Raw genomic sequence first — 19,614 nt, forward strand, 5'->3', positions numbered from 1 at the left:
CTGTGGTTCTTTGAATAAACCTCACTAAACAGGGAAGAGAGAGAGGACAAGAGGGCAGAGCCTCAAGGAGGATGTGCCTATGAGGGCAAAAGTGGCCTTACAGAGCCAAAATACCAGAAGCTCAAGGTGAGCTGCCTCTTTGGCCTCGCTGACAGTCCCAGATGGCTCTGCAAGGTGCCTGCTGCCAAGTCCCCAAAAAGGCATCTCAGCACTGGGACGCTTCACCTCATGTGCAGCTGTACAAACTGGCCCCGGGTAACACAGTGCTGAACAGACCAACGTCTCACCCAGCCTAGTGACTGACTCCTTTCTCTTTACACTGCCGAGGGCTGAGCCAGCAGAGCAGGCTTACGGGAAGCGGCCAGAAGACACCACCAGAGCCCATGGCCAGCAGGACTGGTGAAGATGGTCTTAAGCACTGCCCTTTCCTGACCTGTGCTGCCAGCAGAGGAAGAAGTTAATGCTTAAAATGCTCTACTGAGATTAAAAGACAATTCCAGTGAAATCCTGCTAGCACAGTCTTCACTAAGCTAATGAATTCATTGTCACAGCTGTAGCCTATTCCATACTTCCCTTGGATTGCTTTCACCATAACCCTTCTGCACTAGAGGCCTCTGCTAGCACATCTGTGTCCATCAGGGTCACGCATCCCAGCATCACTGACCATAAAACAGAAAGAACACAAGGGGCTTTGCTCCCCAAGTAAGGCCATGGGCTCAGCCTCTGCCCCTTGCTCTGGCTGTCAGAGCTGTGGAGGAATCTGGTGTGACTTATTGTCATCCTCCAAAGTATCCTCCAAAGCAAGAGCACTTGTAGTAAGAGAGATGTAAGCAGGTGCAGAGAGAAACAGAGATTGTGCAAATATGCATGCTGAGGCTGTAAGCTGCAGGCTGGCCATTACAGGCAGCAGCTCTGTAGGTTGCAGCTATTCCTTTAGTAAAGCTGGGCTGGCAATAATGACAGAGCGACTCTTACTAACAGCTTTGATCCCAGGATAGGCACAGTTAGGCAAGAAAATGCAGATTAAAAGTTTTCTTGGGGAATACAGCAGCAGTGAGAGGGAAAGAAGTTACAGCCTAGAGCAAGAGCCATAGCTGAAGCACGGCAGTAGGAGAAGGGAAGAGCACAAACGAAGCAACTCTCATCATCATCAGGAGACTCCAGGAACCATTCCCCAGCGCTCAGCTGAGCATCCTATCCCTCACCATCACCTTACACAGACCATGTCCAGCGCCGCCTCTGCCCACACAAGCAGATCCGACCGCCAGGGCCTTTGCCCATGCCAGGCACAGACCACAGCCAGCTCCCAGCCTCGCTGGTGCACGCCCTCCCGCCCGGGGCCAGTCCTGCCTCCACCTCTGCAGACCGCACGGGAGGCAGTGACGCTCCCCAGGACGCCTTGCTGGAGGCTTCGGCAGATCGGGGCTTTGCCTCCTCCGGCGGCACAAGGCAGCTGCAGCCCCGTGGGGTTGCACCTTTCTCTCACAGGGCCTAATCGAGAGCAGGGCACGGCGTCCAGGGATCCGCACACACGCTCCAAGCCTCGGGGACGCTCCCAAGCCCTGCCTCGGTCCAGACCCTCCCCACCCGCCCAGGCAGGCAGGGCGGTGGGACACTTCACAGACCAGCAGCAGCTGCGTTTTCTGCGAGCTCCGCAGACTTCGTTACGACGTGTGGTGACAACAGCATAAAGGCTGTGTCGCTCAAAGCCTCTGCCCGAGAGGCAGGGAGAGGCGAGAGAGGCGAGGCGGGTGCTGGGGCAGGGCACCGGCCGCGCAGTAGCAGGCTTCGCTTCGGGGCAGCTGGGTGCCGGGGCCGTTTGCTGCCACCCCGCAGCGCAGCTCCCCACAGCAGGAGAGGCCCCGCTGGGGCGGGTGCACCGGGGGCCGAGGCGAGTCTCGTGAGCCACGCACCCCCGGGCCCAGCCCGTGCCGGGGCACCGAGATGGCGGGGGCCGCAACCAGGGGCCACCCCGGGGCCAACCGGCACCGGAGCGGGGGCTGCGCGGGGATGGGTGCCGGGCTGGGGCCTCCCCCGCGGAGGCGGGGGCACCCCGAGGCCTGCGCCCCCCAGCAGGGGCGAGAGCCTCAGCGGGGCCTCCCCGGTCCCGACCCGCGCCCCCTCCCGCAGACGCGGGGCCGGCGCCGCAGCGGGGCGAGGTCCCCCGGGAGCCGCCCCCCGCCGCAGGGCGCCCCCAAGCGGCCGCCACGGGCTGGGGGGAGCGGCACCGGCCCCGCCCCCTCGCGGCGCGGCAGGCCCCGCCCCCTCCCGCCGGGCACGCGCCCCGCCCCCCACTCTGTGGGGGGGGCCCCCACTCCCCCGGGGCCCGCGCTGCACGCGCCTGCCCCGCCCCCACCCGCGGGGCCAAGCACCGGCGCCCCACGGGCCGGCGGCCCCGAGGCCGAACCGCGCCGCGCCGCCGCCCCACCTGCGTCGCCCGTGCAGCCGTAGGGAGGCGCCCGCGGCCAGCGCCGCTCGTACCTGGCTCCCCGGCGCTGCGCCGCCCGCTCTGCCCGGAGCCCGGATTCGGGTCGCGGCCCCTTTAAATGGAGGCGCCGCTCGGAGCCCTCAGCGCGCTGCGGCCCGGGGGGGGCGGGGGCAGCGCCCCATTGGCTGTGCAGAGCGAGGGACGCGTTCCCATTGGCCGCGGCGGGACCTGGGCTCGCGAGACTCGCTTGCAGGCGGCGGCCTCGGAAACGCGGAGCGGAGTTGAGAACCCGGGATCGGCGCAAGAGCCCCGACTCCGCCGGGCGGCCGGAAAACCCGGAACGGATCAGCGTGGCGGAGCGGGGCCGCGCGGACGGGCAGCGCGGAGCCGAGCGCAGGCAGCGGCCGCAGCCCAGCGGGGCACGGCGCGGGGCGGGGGGCGGGCTTTGCGGGGGGGCGCGGGCCGGAACGGGGCGCCCCGGTCCCCGCCGGTGCCCGCGCGGCCACCCGCAAAGTGCGGAGCGGATCGCGCGGAGCGGGCTTCCCACCCCGCTCCCTCCCCCCCCGCCCTTAACCCTCTCGCTGCCGCCTCGCGCGGCCCGGGCCCCGCTGCCGCCCCGGGGGGCCCGGCCCGGCCGCGCCGCCACAGCCGCTACCTGCGCGCGGGGGGAGCCGCCCGGCCGGGTCCAGGCGCCGCCACCGCCACCGCCTCCCTGGAGCTGGAGCGTCTCCCCGGGGCGGTGAGTGACAGCGCGGCCGGGCGGGGCTTCCGCGGGGGCCCGGGACACGGCACCGCCCCCGGGAGGGGCTGCCCCGGCCGGCGCCCGCCGCGCGCGCCTCCCCCCCCCCCCCGCTCCCCTCCCCAACCGGGCCCCGCCCCCCTCCGTGCCCCCCCCCGCGGCACCCCGCACCCCTCTCGGGCTCCCCTCCCCCACCGTGACAGCCCCCACCCGGGCTCCCCTCCCCCACCCGCGACGCCCCCTCCGGCGGGCACCCCGCCCCCACTCGCGAGCCCCGCCGTGCCCCCCGCGCGACTCCCCGCAGCCGGGCCTGCCCCACCCCCGCGGCTCCGCTCCCGGCGGCGCCCGGGCCCCCTCCGTCCCCGAGGGCACCGTTCCACCCTCGGCGCCCCGCTGCCCCGCGGGGCTCCTCCACCCTTCCTTCGTCCCCCCGGAACCGGCCCCCTCCCCGCCCCCTTTTTTGTCTCCCCGCGGGAGTGCGGGGCTGGGCCCCGGCGAGGAGGCGCCGGGGCGACCCCCGCGCTCCGGGAGGGGAAGGCAGGGTTACGGCCGTCAGGAGGGGACGGCGGAGTCGCGGGGAACCGGCCGCACCGCCGGCCGCTCCCCGCTTCGGGAGGGCTGAGAGGCCGCCGCGGGGCTCCCGCGCCCGGCGCCGCTCGCCGTTACGTGCGACGCGACACGGAGGGAGACGGGCGGCTTTACTGAGAGGCGGGGGACCGAGCCGGCCCCAGGCAGTTAACGACCGCGCTCCCGCGGCGCCCGGGACCGCTCCCGGCGCTGAGCAGCCGCCGCGGGCAGGGCACGGCAGGACCCTCCCCGCTCCCGCGGGCCGGTTCCTCCCGCCGAGCCGGCTGCGCTCCCGCGGCGGGGCAGCACCGCCCCGAGGGAGCGGGATGGCGGGAGCGGGATGGCGGGAACGGGGGGCGGTGAGGGGGCGCCCGCGGCCGGACGGGGAAAGCAGCGGGCGCGGGGCTGGCGCTCGCCGCGGCGCCTTGAGAAGACCGGAGCGTCCGCCGGGGCTCCAGTACCCGCAGGCGGGCGGAGCGGCCGCCCCTCGCGCCGCTCCCGCCACTGGGCCGAGCACGCGGGGGCGGGGGGGAAGGCAGGCACAGCGCGCTAGGCGAGGCGCCGGGTGAGCGCGCGGCGCGGCACGCGCTCAGCCCCCGCCGCTGTCCCTTTAAAGCGCGCGGCCCCCGCCGCGCCTGCGCGCCCCCTCCTCCTCCCACCGCGCCTGCGCGGCGCGCTCCGGCGGCTCGCGGGGCTCCTTTGTCCCTCGCTCGCCTCTCACCCAAGCCTTATGTCTGCGGCGGTGATTGGCAGCGCGCGCGGCAGCCTCCCGCCGCCGCGCAGCCAATGGGCTCAGCGCGGAGGGCTGCTGGGGCGGCTAGTCCCGCCCCGCCGCGGCCGCGCTGTGAGTGGCGGCGAGCACGGCCAGTCGTGGCGCGGCGCTAGAGACTGACAGGCCAATGGGAGCGCGGGTGGCGGGTGCCTCGTTAGGCTGCGCGAGTTCCGGCCGCGCGAGCGCTTCTCCTCGGGCTGCTGCGGGGAGGGGAGGCCGCGATCCGTCTCAGCGCCGGCGTCCGCCGCCAGGTGAGGCCGCGGCGGTGGCAGGGTCGCGGCTCGGCTCCGCTCCGTCGCGGGGCGGGCGTTCCTGGGCGGCCGCCGCCGCTAGGGCCCTGCCGAGGCCCGCCGCGGCCTGCGCGGCCCGTCCCGCCCCGCCGCTGCACGCGGCTGGTTTGGCGGGCGGGCGGGCCCCGGTGAGGCGGGGTCGGGGGCGGCGGGAGCCACCTGGGGGCTGGGGGCTGCAAGCGGGAGCCGGGGCCGAGGCCGAGCTCTGGGCTGCGGCCGACCGGGCGTGTCTGCCTCTAGGTGGAGAAGATGCAGGGCAACAAGGGCTTCAACATGGAGAAGCAGAACCACACTCCGCGGAAACAGCACCAGCACCAACAACACCCGCCGCCGTCCATCCCGGCCAACGGGCAGCAGGCCAACAGCCAGAGTGAGTCCCGGGCCCGCCGCGGGGGGCCGCCCGGCCCCGCTTTGGGTAGGCGATGAGCGACCGCCCTCGCTTATAGAGGGTAACTTCGGGTCCCGGTTGGCTGCCGGCCCGTACGGGTGCAACAGGTCTTGGCGGAAACAAACAGAACCCGCTCTTTCTGTGTTAAACAATAAAAACTCAGGTCCTTAAGCAAACCGCGACTGGCGTTCCCTGTTCGCCTGCAATGGTCCGGTTTTTCCACTGTTGCAGACGGTGGTTTGAATTGCAGCTGGGTTGTTTTTTGGGTTTTTTTTTCACAGTCTGCTCACAGATGCACGCGGCTGCCGTAGGCTTGGCTGGGATTTGTTTGCAAGTTTCTTGCGTTCCCGAAACTGGGCAGTGATGTAGAGGTTCCTTCTTTGTCTCAGCAATCTGCAGTCACCAGTTAAGACTAAATTTTTACATGGAAGGGACCAGGAGATACCCAGCTTTACTTAATAGTATTTCGGCATTCAAGTATCAGCTGATATTGATGGTGGCTGTTACTCTTGTGTTTCCGGGTTTGTTCTTAATCAGTGTACACTGTAGCTCTTTACTTGGGATACAGAGGGGGTGCTTGTGAGCTGAGACAATACACATTAATGGCTTCTGGGGCCTTAACTGATCTAACTTGATAGTTTAGAAGTATGGCAGCAAGGCATTGCCGTTAGCATTTTTGGGGGAGGAAGTGCTTTAGTTATATTAGAGTTTTTTTTTTTTTTTTTTTTTTTTTAAGTTTGGACACTTTGGCTGTTCAAAACAAAAATGTATAGAAGTCACGTGCACTTTGCATGATTCTTTGTGTTCTGTCAAAGTTGCAGGTTTAACTATATACACACACATGCAGGGATACTACGTAACTGAAAAAAATCCTGCATGTTTTTATGAGGTGGCCCTGTTAAACAGGCTTCTTATCAGTTCATAGAAGATAATAGATGAGGGTGGCAGACCAGTCCGTTTCCAGTCAGGTTGGAAACAATACAACACAACAACTGTATTGTGGTATTTCCACAGGGATTAGCTTTTAGTAAGCAACTGTATCTGAGATTCCTTAAAGTGCATCTGCTTAAGGCAGAACAGCGGTAGTGGTGTAACTCTGCTGTAAGTCCCTCCTACTGTATTCACAGGCCTTGCAACTGATCCCCAAATACTTCTGATAATGGTGTGAAGTTCACAAGACAAAACACTTCACTTATGCTCCCTTGCTGTGTGAAGGAAATAACTTACTCTCACTAATCTTCTATAGATATACTGTCAGTCTTATTTTTTTTTAGTGTTAGCCATGGAGGTGTGCTTATCCTTCTAAAAGAGTTGTCCTTGCATGTTTTGCATGCATTGTCTTTGCATGAATAGCCTTTCCTGGTTAGTGCCGTGCTTTGTAGCCTGAATGAAGCTGCTCATGTTCATAGTTTATTTCATATGTGTAGCCATGAGGCGTGTCCTCTGCAAAGCCAAGGGTTTGCTTTCTGTGGCTTGCTGTCCTGTGCGGGGAAGTCCTCTATATGTTTAAGAATATGGGACATGGGAAGGTAAAATGATGATAAAGCCACCCCTGTGTCTGGCATGTAGCAGAGCTTCCAGGATTGTGCTGGACTCTTGCTGAATTAAGGGTTAAAGATTCAGGGTTAAATGCATGTGGGGATTTGAGAAGGTTCCTACAATCTGTCCTGTTTATTAGTATTAGATATAGCATTACTTATATAGATTTATATAATGAACTTTGTAATTTTTCTGCGGTCTCGCCTATATGGCTGGGTTTTGGTTTTGTGTTTGTTTTTTTTCTTCACCATTTTCACCATTCCAGCCTTCTCGTCAGCTTGGAACCCAGGACTCTAGAACCCAAATCCCATCTCGTAGAATGACAGCTATCTCAAATGTTATCTGTCTGGGCAAAATATCCTCTTGTTTGCATATTTTTCTAGACATCCGGGGTTGGGTTTTTTTGAGTAAAAATCTATTTGCTGGCCAAACTGTGGCTTTTGTAGAATTACTCAGGTTATAATAGCAAAATCCTGTATTGCGACTACAGTTGATTTTGTTGCGGGCCAGTCATCTTGACCAGACATCCAAAAGTTGAGTGGAATCTCTCGTTTTCTTTCAAGCTGCAGTGTTCTTCTTTTCTCCAGTTCTCAGTTATCTTTCACTGGTGTTAATGAGCACTGAGGTCAGAGCATGTGTTTTCTTCAAAAAGAATATGGGCCTATTCTGACATAAAATCGCCTTGTTGCTGTAGAGATGGCTGGAGAGGTTTGAGACTGAAGTGAATGGGTGGTGTTACCTATATTGTCCTATGTCTCTGTGTTCACTGTGACGAAACCTAATAGAATTTATCCCCCCAACTGTAGAGCAGCTGTGTACCTTATTCCCCTCAGATGAAGGCCTGACTATTGACCTGAAGAATTTCCGGAAACCTGGTGAAAAGACCTTCACCCAAAGAAGCCGCCTGTTTGTGGGGAATCTGCCCCCAGATATTACAGAGGAAGAGATGAGAAAGTTATTCGAGAAGTATGGCAAGGCAGGTGAAGTCTTCATACACAAGGACAAAGGCTTTGGCTTTATCAGGCTGGTGAGTGACTTGCTACCTTTGGGGTGTTTTTGTGGCAATGACTCACACTGGAGGAGTATTGCTAATTGGAAGTAGTAGATGTTCAGATAAATTGCTAATTAAGCCTGCTGTTGATTTTAGTAACGTGGAATACGGGATCAGATTCTACAAGTGCTTTGTCCTAGAGCTTGTTATGAGAAGGCATGTGAATTCAGGCAGCTTGTGGCAGGGCTTCTGAGATATCTGATACAAAGTTATTCTGAAGTCAGCTGGTAGAAAACAGAAATAAAACACGAACGTGATGCTATTATAGACAAGGTGGACTTCTGTTTTCTGGAAGGGTGTGAACACAAAATTTTTATGAACATGGGTTGTCATGTGTCGTGGTTTAACCCCAGCCAGCAACTAAGCACCACACAGCCACTTGCTCACTCCCCCCCGGTGGGATGGGGGAGAGAATCGGAAGAGTAAAAGTGAGAAAACTCATGGGCTGAGATGAAGACAGTTTAATAGGTACAGCAAAAGCCGCGCGCACAAGCAAAGCAAAGCAAGGAATTCATTCACTACTTCCCATTGGCAGGCAGGTGTTCAGCCATCCTCAGGAAAGCAGGGCTCCATCACGCGTAACGGTTACTTGGGAAGACAAACGCCATCACTCTGAACGTCCCCCCCTTCCTTCTTCTTCCCCCAGCTTTATATACTGAGCATGGTGCCATACGGTATGGAATAGCCCTTGGGCCAGTCTGGGTCAGCTGTCCTAGCTATGCTCCCTCCCAGCTTCTTATGCACCTGGCAGAGCACAAGAAGCTAAAAAGTCCTTGACTAGTGTAAACTCTGCTCAGCAAGAACCAAAACATGAGTGTGTTATCAACATTATTCTCATCCTAAATCCAAAACACAGCACTCTACCAGCTACTAAGAAGAAGATTAACACTATCCCAGCTTAAACCAGGACACATGCAATATTACTAGCATGATGGATGCTCTTGAGGCAGGGGATCTCTAGATGATCACGTTGAAGCGTGGCTAGGAGGGAGGTAGCTACCAACATAGAGTAATGGTTCTCAGACTTCATTGGCTGAGGTACAACCTTTCTGAAAGCCCCAAGGTGCGTGGATGGAGCATGAGGTTCCCACACCAAAGTGTGGGGTGCTTTGCTGTAGTGTAGCTGCTTGGTTGTGATTTAAATGAGTGGAAAGGCGTGAAACTGGCATAGGATGTCTTTCATGGATTGTCATACAATCAGCATTCCCTTTTACAGTTATCAGACTTGGCTAATAGTTGAATCTTGATTTTTTTTTTTTAATGTATTTATGCTTTGTAGCCTTAATATATTTATGTCTGATAGATAGTGATCATTTAGTTGTTTGCTTAGTTCGTACTGGTTGTCGGATTAAGCTTATGTCTGATACATTCCCCCTCCGCGCCCCCCCCCCCCCCCCCACTCTGCACGTGCCTATTCAGCTAGAGTCATTGATAACAGAGAATAGCTATGGTTTGGTAGGACACTTTTTACCATCCTATGGGAGGATTATTTGTTCCTCTCTGTGAAGTACTTGTTCGGGGAAATAGGCTTGTGACTCTGTTGTGACTGTGACTGGCTGATTCTGTACTGCATTGAGAGTTTTAATAATAACTTTTTTTATCTTCAGGAAACTCGCACTCTGGCAGAGATTGCAAAGGTGGAACTAGACAACATGCCTCTACGTGGGAAGCAGCTAAGAGTGCGTTTTGCATGCCACAGCGCATCGCTGACAGTCAGGAACCTGCCTCAGTTTGTGTCCAATGAGCTCCTGGAGGAAGCCTTCTCAGTGTTTGGCCAGGTGGAAAGGGCTGTGGTTATTGTGGATGACAGAGGACGATCCTCTGGGAAAGGCATTGTGGAGTTCTCAGGGAAGCCTGCTGCTAGGAAAGCCCTGGATAGATGTAGTGATGGGTCTTTCCTGCTAACTACGTAAGTGTGGAGGGTGAGAAGTGCTATACTGGCATGTGTGCAAGTTGATGGGTGGCATTGGCTTGTGAACAGTGTTTCTTAACACCAGAGTGGGACAGATGAGATATGGGGCAGGAGGTGGTACGTGATTTGCCCGGGGAGGACTTTACTTAGCTTTGTTCTGACAAGAGTGAGTCTGTGTTGAAACTCGGGTCTGAAAACTTTCTTCTGGGAAGCTGCTAGTGGGGTAAGTGCGTAAAACTTCCCGATAAGCTCTTTCTCGATAACGCCTTCTTAGGGCAATTAAAGCAGCCTTTAAGAAGCAGGAGCTATTTCAGAGACCGTCCATGTCATTTGTTGGAAACGAAGCTCAAGTGTGTTCATTGTACACTCTGGGTCGCTTCAGAGAACAGTCTTGGGCTGGGGCTCCACTCAGCAGCGTGTACTGCTGGGCTGGAATGCTGATCCAGCACTGTGGGCATGGGATGTGTTGGAGAAGCTGGTCAGATAGATTGGATTGTTTGGAGTTTTCACCGTAATAAACTGTTTTCCTTGTGCTTGAATATCATAAAGCAACAAAGCATGTTCTTGCATAATTATGTGAACTTGCTCAAGTAAATGACTAATTCTAGATGCATTCCACGGAGCATGGCTTGTTGCTCTAACTATTAAGAGGGAGCCGTTTTTCATCTCTTGGAAATAAAAATTACTGTGTATTTTTTAATATCTGTTTTTCTCCATGAGACACTTTGGGGATAACCAGTGTAGTGCTCTGCAGGAAGATTGCTGTTAGAGAGCTTTTGCTAATTTTATATCCTTAGCTTTTGCTAAGTCTATATCCTGAAAGAATCATGAAAACAATTTTAAAAGTGATCATGCAAAACTAATGACTACCAGTGTGTAACTGAGAGCACCTGAGGGTAACATTCAATCTTTTTGTAGCTATCGGTGTATTAGATTCTGATATCTAGGACAGCAAACCAGTATGTTGCTTATTTCTAGTTATGTTTTGGTTTTGATTAAATTTGATCTGGTTTGTCCTAGTTCATGAGAGTAACAGCTAGATAAACTGGTTGGAATTGGTTCACGTTGGAACATAAGACTATTAATAATGGAATGTGTCACATCGAAGTGAAAAGCTACAGTGTGAATCTTCAGCTGAGAGAGATTTTAGCCTCTATATCCTGCCTTCCTGCTGGAGTCTGGGCACCGCTTGCCACTTGGCATAGTGTGACCATTTCTCTTCCATTTCCCCAGCTCTGGTAAATGGGATTGAGGAGCTAATGAGAAGCTGCGGTGCTGAGGATGAGCCGTCAGTGCTGTGGTGGGGAGCTAATTCAGAGATTGGGGACACTTTAGTTAAATACTTTCTTCTGCACACAGAAACCAAGAGGACAGAAGCACACATGTGCAGTGTCTGTGTTGTGAAGTGCACCAGGGGATTTCTTGGGGGGGAAATGCAGACAGGGCTTGACAGGCATGGACAGAGTGCTGCTGCTTGGCAATAGTGGCAGGAGAGTATGACTGAATGGTACAGCCAGCAACCTCCAGTGAGGAGCAGTGTAGTTACTCTTCGGTTTAGGCAGCTATACAAAAGCACACAGGGACTTGTGCAGCCTGTGGTTGGCCATGTAGCAAGGGAGGAAAGGGATTAAAAACAGACTCTAGGGACTACAAGACTTCATACTGAGTAGATCCTACTGGAGGATGTCAGGTTCCAGTTAAGCTGTTAATTTGAACTAGTAACTGCAGGTATTCTTTCAGTACAGTTTTGGTTTGGATTCAACAAGGATTTTGATTAACAGTTCAGCTGTTATTCTAGAAAGAAAGAAAAAATGTTCAAAGTGATTTCTGGTTTCATTTTGGTTGAGATCCCCAACTGCTCTGAATTTCTAAGTTCAGACACAGTACACATGCTTTCCTACACTGCAAGCTCATTCTTGAATTTTCTTGAAAACACCTCATCTTTTCTTTACAGATTCCCTCGGCCTGTCACTGTGGAGCCCATGGATCAGTATGATGATGAAGAGGGACTACCAGAGAAACTAGTCATCAAAAACCAGCAATATCACAAGTATGTGCCTGCCGTGTGGCAGGAGATGAGACTACCTGTGGACCAGGACATTGACTAGTGCCTCAGTCTAGGGGGTGGCTCATCAGTGCTACTAAAGGTCCTCCTTTTTTTCTGTAAATGTGACCCGACTCTGGAAAGAGAATTGCATACACAGTTCTCTTGCCGTGGTTAGCTGAAAGAAAGCAGTGGTTTTGGATCCACACTGCTGGATAAGACTGGCAGCCTCTACATATTTTTCATAAGTCCATTTCAGTTGTTGGAATAAAAAATTGTGTCAGTGTGAGATAACCTGAGATCCTCTTGCTCAGATGAGAAGCTGAAGCAAAGACTTAAGTTACTTGCTCTAAGTATTACAGAAACTCTGTAGAGGAAACAGATTTGAACCCACAGTGAAAATGTGAGGAATGATGTGAATAGCGTTAGGAGATTGTAGAGCTATCCAGGTGTAAGGCCGTGGTCTTTGAAGGCTTCCCAGTGCAAGTAGGTATCATGTGCTCCGAGCAGTGGGAATTAGTAAACCATGTGAGTGCATGAATTTTTGAAGTAAGGAAGATGAGAGCTTCAGGAGCTGGGAGACTGCATTAGGAATAGTCATGTGCTCCAGGTGCAGGGGCTGCAGAGATTAGTGAAATAAACACACACGTTTGGGCAGTGTTTGTTTCTGGAGTGGATCTGTCCATAAGATGTTCAGCAGGAGCAAAGGCTGTTTCTTTCAAGAGTATTTCTAAATGTCTTTACCCAGAACCTTTTGGTGTCTTATGAAAGCAGTGTCATTGCTTGTTACGGAGGAGGGCAGGGCACAGTTTCCATGTGTAATTAATCCTGCAGGAGGATTCTGCCTAAGTTTCTCCTTTGAATAAGATGATTCCTGAGGAGCAGACACACTGGTATCTCAGGCATAGCTATTTGTGAGAAAGTAGAAGACAAAGTGGTTCCTTACTTGTTGCACTAAGAAATGCATTTCAAACTGTGAAAACGATCTGCCATTGCATTTAACACAAAAATGTATTTTTCTTGGCTCCTCCCTGCTCTGTTGGAGCATTCACTAGCTCTTCCTTGTTTGACAGGGAGCGTGAGCAGCCTCCTCGATTTGCACAGCCTGGCAGTTTCGAGTACGAATATGCCATGCGTTGGAAGGCTCTAATAGAAATGGAGAAGCAGCAGCAAGAACAAGTAGACCGCAACATCAAGGAAGCTCGAGAGAAGCTGGAAATGGAAATGGAAGCAGCTCGCCATGAGCACCAAGTTATGCTCATGCGGCAAGGTACCAACCAAAGATAAATACAGTATCAGAACATGGCCCTGCAACATCCAGGGGTGGGTAGCTCAGTAGACTGGCTAGAGCCTGCTGAAGGTGAGCTGTGGTGTAGCTGCTTGACTTGTAACCGAGCATGGTAGCAGCAAATTAATGGGGAGATGTTACTGCATTGCTGGAGGCTCTGTTACCTTATTCTCTTGTGTGTTATGGTTCTAGTTCAGGAACTGATAAAGAGAAGGCATGGGAGGTGAGTTTGATTGGGTTTTTTACTGTCGTCTTTTACAGATTTAATGAGACGCCAGGAAGAGCTGAGGAGAATGGAGGAATTGCATAACCAAGAAGTACAAAAACGTAAACAGTTGGAACTCAGGTAAGGGGGCAGGTTATGAAATGCTGTGAATCCATAATATTATGGAATGAAATGCTTCTTCAGTGCACCTAATTGTTCAGTGTGACAATTTAATTACTACCTAAAGTGTGGCTGTTATTTTGGGCCTTTTTGTTCACAGGGAGAGTGTACAGTTGGTTTAAAATGGAAGAGTTAGGAGTTTCTTTCACTGATTAGTATTTGTTTTTTTACAGTTCTGTGTCTCAGTTTAGCTCCTTGACCGAGGCAGATAGAAAAATCAGAATCTGTGCAGTGATTCAGTGGCTTCATTGCTACAGGCTGGGAAAGCCCCTTCTAGCATCTATCTTTTCGTTTGAGGGGTAACTTAGTTTCAGAGATTTCTCTCTCCGTTCTAGCTCTTCCTTGTCTCGGGGTCATTTTCAGAAGCTCCAGGAAGGTCTCCAGACTATGCCTGTAATAGAAGGGGCTTGAGAACTGTCTGGCTTGTATGCATTATATTCCACGTAGTCAGCATGTATTTGGAAGCTGCTGTGTACATAGAATCATTTAGGTTGGAAAAGACCCTTAAGATCATCGAGTCCAACCATTAACCCAGCACTGCCAAGTACACCACTAAACCATGTCCCTAAGCACCACATCTACCCATCTTTTAAATACCTCCAGGGGTGGAGATTCAACCACTTCCCTGGGCAGCCTGTTGCAGTGCCTGACTACCCTTTTAGTAAAGAAATTTTTCATAATATATATATCCAATCTAAACCTCCCCTGGAGCAACTTGAGGTCATTTCCTCTCGTCCTATCGCTTGCTACTTGGGAAAAGAGACTGACACTCACCTCGCTACAACCTCCTTTTGGGTAGTTGTAGAGAGCGATAACGTCTCCCCTCAGCCTCCTTTTCTCCAGACTAAACAAGCCCAGTTCCCGCATCTGTTCCTTGTGAGACACACACATGGGCGTGCTCATGTTGGGTTTTATAATAAACTTAAAATTGAAAGTGTTGGAAATGTCTTGGTGCAAATACATGTTTCTGTTTGCATCATGAGGTACCTAATATTTTACAGCCTCAGCAAAATAATGTTCTTAAAGTTGTAGGTTTCCAAATAGCCCATTAGGCAGCACTGCAACACTGATGCAGATGGTTGGTGTATGTTGTGCTGAGCATCCTTGGACCTTTTTTGCAGGCAAGAGGAAGAACGCAGGCGCCGTGAGGAGGAAATGAGAAGGCAGCAAGAAGAGATGATGAGACGCCAGCAGGAAGGGTTTAAAGGGAATTTTGCTGATGCGGTATGAGTGCTTCTACCTTCCCATTACATCTGGACACTGACGTTAGATTTTTGCCCTTCCACAGCATGGGACTTTCTGTGAATGCTTAACTTGTTGGTTGAGAGACTCTACATCTTTAGTGCATTCTGCCTTAAATTATTGAGTCCCTCCAATCTTAATACAGTTTAGTCTGGAAAATATAAATACCCAAGTTACTGTCCCGCTGCTGTTCATGTAGGACCCTCACTGGCTGTATTGCTGTTCAGAAGAATATACAAGAATATACGCTAACTGATTTCATTCTAACACTAACAAAGATGTACTGTCCTGAAGTACTGCTGCAGAACCATCTTATGGTCATACGCCCGGCTATATCCCTAGCCTGCAGTCTGTCTTAGTCATGCTTAGATGAAATGATCCCAATTTGAGGCGCTGCTGCAGGCATGATAATTGCTTGTACTTAAAAGTCAGTTGGTCAAGTATTTTCTTGTAATGTAAAATGTGTGGTAACCTGCTTTTTAATAGCAGTATCTCTAGCTCTACGAAGAACTGTCTTACACTTAATTTCCAGTTCCAGCAATTTTCTATTGTGGAGGCGGCTGTAGTGCTATTGAGGTGGTATAATGGCATCGATGCAGCAGGGTGGCAAGTGTTCACGTATCCTAGTGAAAAATTGGACCCTAAGCAAAATAGCTAGATATATGTCCAACCAAAAGGGCCAAAACCGTGTGACTGACCTAAATGTGTGAATATTACCCTGCGTAGCAGAACTCCTGATTTCTCTAAATAATAGTGCCTTCATATGATAAATAGTGGCACTGAGACTACAGATGAAGTGAAATATCTTCTTCAGTTCCCACTGTGGAAAAAGTAGTACTCTCACTGAAGTGGGGAGGTGCTTTTAGCATTGCAGTGAGATCTGTGATGTGCCTCCTATGCTTAGTTAATAAAAGAGAAATTGAACTCACTAACTGGTGTTTTAATGCAAGTGACCCAGTGCTGTGTCTTTATGTAAGCTTGCATTCCTTTCAACAGGAAAAGCTTCTTAGCTATGCTGAGGAAGTAGCAAAACTAATTCTATCTATCTAATGTGTTACTGCTGCTCAGCAGATCTTTCCATCCAGATATCAGATATCTCCTTATGCTGCTGTTTGGTAAAATCTGCGTGCGCAGCTTTGCTGCTGGGTGTTTTACCATGATTGTGAAAAACAGTCTTTCAGAATGAGATACTTTAAGTAAGACTTGTTTGTTCAGCAGTTAATTGTGTGAAGGTAGCTCAGATCTTTTGAAATTTACCCTGGGAATGACTTTTCTACACAGTTTTCAGTAGTAAAACCCCAGAACTCATTGAATTTGTATAATTGCATTTAAAAAGCCTGAATTTTTATCATTTGAAAATGAGTGTGTCTTTTTTTTTTCCAGAGGGAGCCACCAGACATGCGAATGGGACAGATGGGTATGGGAGGTAAGAGTATTCTGTGGCCATCTTTGTTCCTATGCATGTTCCTTCCCTCCTTTACAAAATCTGTACATTTTGTCTTATTGGCTCCTTATTTAGAAACTCAATCATAGTAATCTTCTCCCAGTTCATGTGACAGGAAGCATTCATGTGACAGGAAACATAAAAAAATTTGGGTACGAAGCAGTACTGTACATTTGTGAAAGACTCAGTTCAGTAAGTGAAAGACTTGGCTGAAGTTGCTATCAGACCCATAGTGTGCTTCGGAAGTTTGCACTGATACAGCAGCTGGTACAACATGTGGTGCTAGACCTTGAGCCCAGGAAATAATCTTGATTACTGTATTTCTGTATTTTGACTACATGATTTAGTTTCAGGCCACACATACAAGAGCAAGTGAAAAGGCGATGGGGGCTTAGTGGTTAATGAAGGTGGTGAATGTTAGAGCCTGCTGTAGTTTCAGATAATACTGGGATCCAAGATCAGTTTGTCTTGACCTAATAGTGCAAAGCTAGTTAATAGACTAGGACTCTATCCCTGAATATAACATTACCGGGAGCTTACACCGGGTTTTGTGGCTCTGGAGCGATGAGTAGACCCCAGTCGCTGTGTCTGCCAGGACTATTGTTCAGTTTTCTTTTCCAGGTACCATTGGCATGAACAATAGAGGAGCTATGGGTGGTACCAATGTCCCAGCTGCTGCGCCTCCTGCGACTGGTCCTGGAGCTATGATACCTGATGGAGCCATGGGAATGGTAATGTATCTCCATCTGCTTGCACACCTTTTAAATGCAGATTATGTTGTTTCCATTGTTAAGCACTATGCTGCTAAAGTTGAAGCTTGTTTGTCTAAGTAGACCTGTTGCTTAACTCCTGCTGAAATCTTTAGAAGTTAATCTTGCCTTGCTACTACTTGGTAATTTTCAGGAGATTGAGCCAAATCTAGTAACTACTTACTTTACTTCCCAGATTGCTAGTTATAAAACGTTTGTTAGGAAGATCTTAGCAGTAATATATGGTTATTTTTTAAATGGCATAATGGGAAGCACTTTGTTGAATGAGAGTGTTTTGAGAGTAGATTCTTGCAGGCATAAAGCCAAGCTTTCAGGAATGTTCTGTCCATCACCAGTTTTAAAAACAGTTATCTCCTATGCTAATAGGGTAAAATCAGTATGGTAATAGTCAGTATGCTAAAATGAGTTCAGCTAATTTGCTGAGGAGGTAAAGAGCAAAGAATCAGTGGAGGTTATGCTTATTTATTTGTCTTTTTTAATTTTTGTATTTAATTTAATTTTAAACTTTACTGCAGAGCTTTACAATAGACCATGGCTTCTGTGGCATCTGTCATTCCTCTCTGTCACACAGAGGATCGATCCTCTCACAGGGTCAGCACTTCCAGTCAGCAGCAGAAGCAGCAGCAGTCACAGTCAAGTTTGTCCTGAAAGCTCATCTTCCTTTAGCAGTTTATATCAGTTGGTCTAATAAACAATTTTTCCTGCAAACCTTCCAACTTAGACTTCTTGATCTATTGTGACTGCTACATCACGGAATTTTTTTTGTCATAAAGAACAGTTTTATTTGGCTATAAACTTTTGTACCTAAGTGGTAGGGACAGTGGAGCAGCTGAGGTTAAGGGAATGCATACTGCACAAGGAAATTAAGGGGAAGATGAAGAGAGGAATGGAAGGGGGAGGTGAGTTCAGATGAATATGATGAAATAATACCATTTAGACTAAAAAGCAATAAGCTGTTTCTCTAATGGCCAGAAATATGCATAGTCTTTTTGGAAACTATTTATCCTGGCCATGTGCTTCATTTTAGAAGTTACTGGGCTCATGTATTCCAGCTTTTTATTCATGCAGGGAGCAGTTATTTTGCATATTTGCTCCAGCTACTTGGAGCAATTGCAGTGTCCTTCCCTGTGATGTGTCCTACAGGATAAGTTCATGATTACTCAGAATTTTTCATCTGTAGGGAAGGGAAAAAGGTAGAAGGAGTGCTATGTTACTGCTAGTTCCTCCCCTACACTGCCAGCGAAGGGAGCATTGAGAGTCCCTGGGTCTTCCCCATTGACACTTTTACTGAAGTTTGGGTCTGTGTTCTGTAGAACCAGGCAGTACCATGGATTCATCTACAGTACTAATACCAATGATGATGTTCATATATGTGTCGCATTACATTGCATATATATGTATCACTGCTGTAAACCTGTGGATAAGGAATCAATGGAACCCAGGAGCCTGGTGTAAAGCAGCTCTGCTCTATGTAGTCACTTGCCCCAGTGCAGGGGGAAGGAAGAGGCAGTGGTTGCCTCCAGTACCTTCCCCAAAGGAAGTACCATGTCCACCATGAGGACATTCAAGCAGTGGAGCTGGTTGCGCAGAGAGGTTGTGCAGTCTTCATCCTTGGATGTTTGCAAGACCTGACTGGATAAAGCTGTGACTAAGCTAGTTTGACCTCATAGCCGATTCCACTTTGAGCAGGAGGTTGGACTAGAGACCTCCTGAGGTACCTTCCCACCTGAATTATCCTTCGATCATCTCCTCTCTGCTGGAAGGAAGAGGCTGTGCAATAGCACTAATCCAGCTGGGAGAGGGGAGAGCCAAAGGAATGGAAATAACAGCATACGATCAAGGCACGAAAGAATGGAAATAACAGGATATGATCAGGGCACAAGACTAGTATTGCAGACTTACTTTGGTATTGGAGTATTGTGTACACCTGGACTGTGATAGTGCAATGACACTCGTGTCAGTACGCTGCTCCTCATTTGCATTCAGTTTGGGTGAAGGAACATGGTGGAAATGTGTTCTCCTTTCCCAGGCTGCATTACTCGCATGCTCCACAGCAGGGCACTAGTCTGTGAGATGCTGCAAACTGTATTCCAGTATGCTTGACTACAAGTTACATGGGGAAAGATACTTGGTCCTGCAGTGGTCCTGTCAGTCCAGTTTTGGGGCTTTGGGGATATTTTTGGTGGGGTGAAGGTTTGTAGCAAGGTCAGCTGGAATTGTAGAATCCTGGTGGAATTTGAATCAACTCACATGGCTTTTAACTGCCCTTGTTCCTTGTTTTTCTTCCTGCCTCTTCTGTATTTGTCCTCATTACAAGACTCCACCACCGCCTGCAGATCGCTTTGGCCAGGGTGGCACGATGGAAGGCCTCGGAGCGATGGGAGGGAACCCACCTGCCTTCAACAGAGGAAATCCAGGGGGTGATTTTGGCCCTAACAAGCGTCGCAGATACTAACAGAATTAAGCTACCCTCTGCACACGCCCCAAAGAGGAAAGGAATCTTGGCAGGCCATACAGGGTTCAACTGGGGGTGGGGGGGATGGGGGGGCATTAAAAACAGTTAATTAGGGCCTGTTTTGGTAAAGCCACTCTAGGACAAGGGGAGTGCAGTCTGACTGGTAAAGGTTTTAGAAAATTTCATGTGGTGCATTCCTATAATTTCAATGTGAAAAATGGATTCTGGGAGGCTGCCATGGTTGTTCGGTAACGGTAAAATCTGGCAAGGACCTTAATGCCTTGACCATTCCAGGTTTCC

The 19,614-nt window shown here is 51.1% G+C and overlaps 2 protein-coding genes across 8 annotated transcripts in view; one reads left to right on the forward strand and one right to left on the reverse strand.

Moving 5' to 3' along the window:
* ZMYM3 (zinc finger MYM-type containing 3) overlaps positions 1-3,164 on the reverse strand; it is a 33,314-nt gene extending 30,150 nt beyond the window's left edge. Inside the window, exon 1 of one of the 4 annotated variants that reach the window (XM_082323646.1) lies at positions 3,084-3,164. The gene's annotated coding sequence lies outside the window, so the exon portion shown is untranslated. Of the gene's footprint in view, positions 1-1,211; positions 1,938-2,428; positions 2,747-3,083 lie in introns of those variants that run through there. The other 3 variants (XM_082323647.1, XM_082323648.1, XM_082323649.1) reach the window with 3 other exon arrangements.
* Positions 3,165-4,606: 1,442 nt separating this feature from the next.
* NONO (non-POU domain containing octamer binding) lies at positions 4,607-19,381 on the forward strand. 4 transcript variants are annotated; one of them, XM_082322925.1, is made up of 11 exons: positions 4,607-4,757; positions 5,037-5,211; positions 7,530-7,750; positions 9,382-9,683; positions 11,641-11,736; positions 12,804-13,000; positions 13,280-13,364; positions 14,525-14,627; positions 16,029-16,071; positions 16,711-16,820; positions 19,177-19,381. In XM_082322925.1, exons 2-11 carry the CDS (start codon positions 5,046-5,048, stop codon positions 19,312-19,314), a joined length of 1,461 nt encoding a protein of 486 aa, XP_082179051.1. In that variant the 5' UTR covers positions 4,607-4,757; positions 5,037-5,045; the 3' UTR covers positions 19,315-19,381. The 4 variants fall into 4 exon arrangements, with proteins under 4 accessions (XP_082179051.1, XP_082179052.1, XP_082179053.1 ...); XM_082322926.1 differs by having other exon boundaries at positions 7,557-7,750; XM_082322927.1 differs by having other exon boundaries at positions 5,037-5,166.
* The last annotated feature ends 233 nt before the right edge of the window (positions 19,382-19,614 follow it).

This window comes from Platalea leucorodia (genome assembly GCF_965183815.1).
Source record: "Platalea leucorodia genome assembly, chromosome: 10".
NCBI classification, from domain to species: Eukaryota; Metazoa; Chordata; class Aves; order Pelecaniformes; family Threskiornithidae; genus Platalea; species Platalea leucorodia.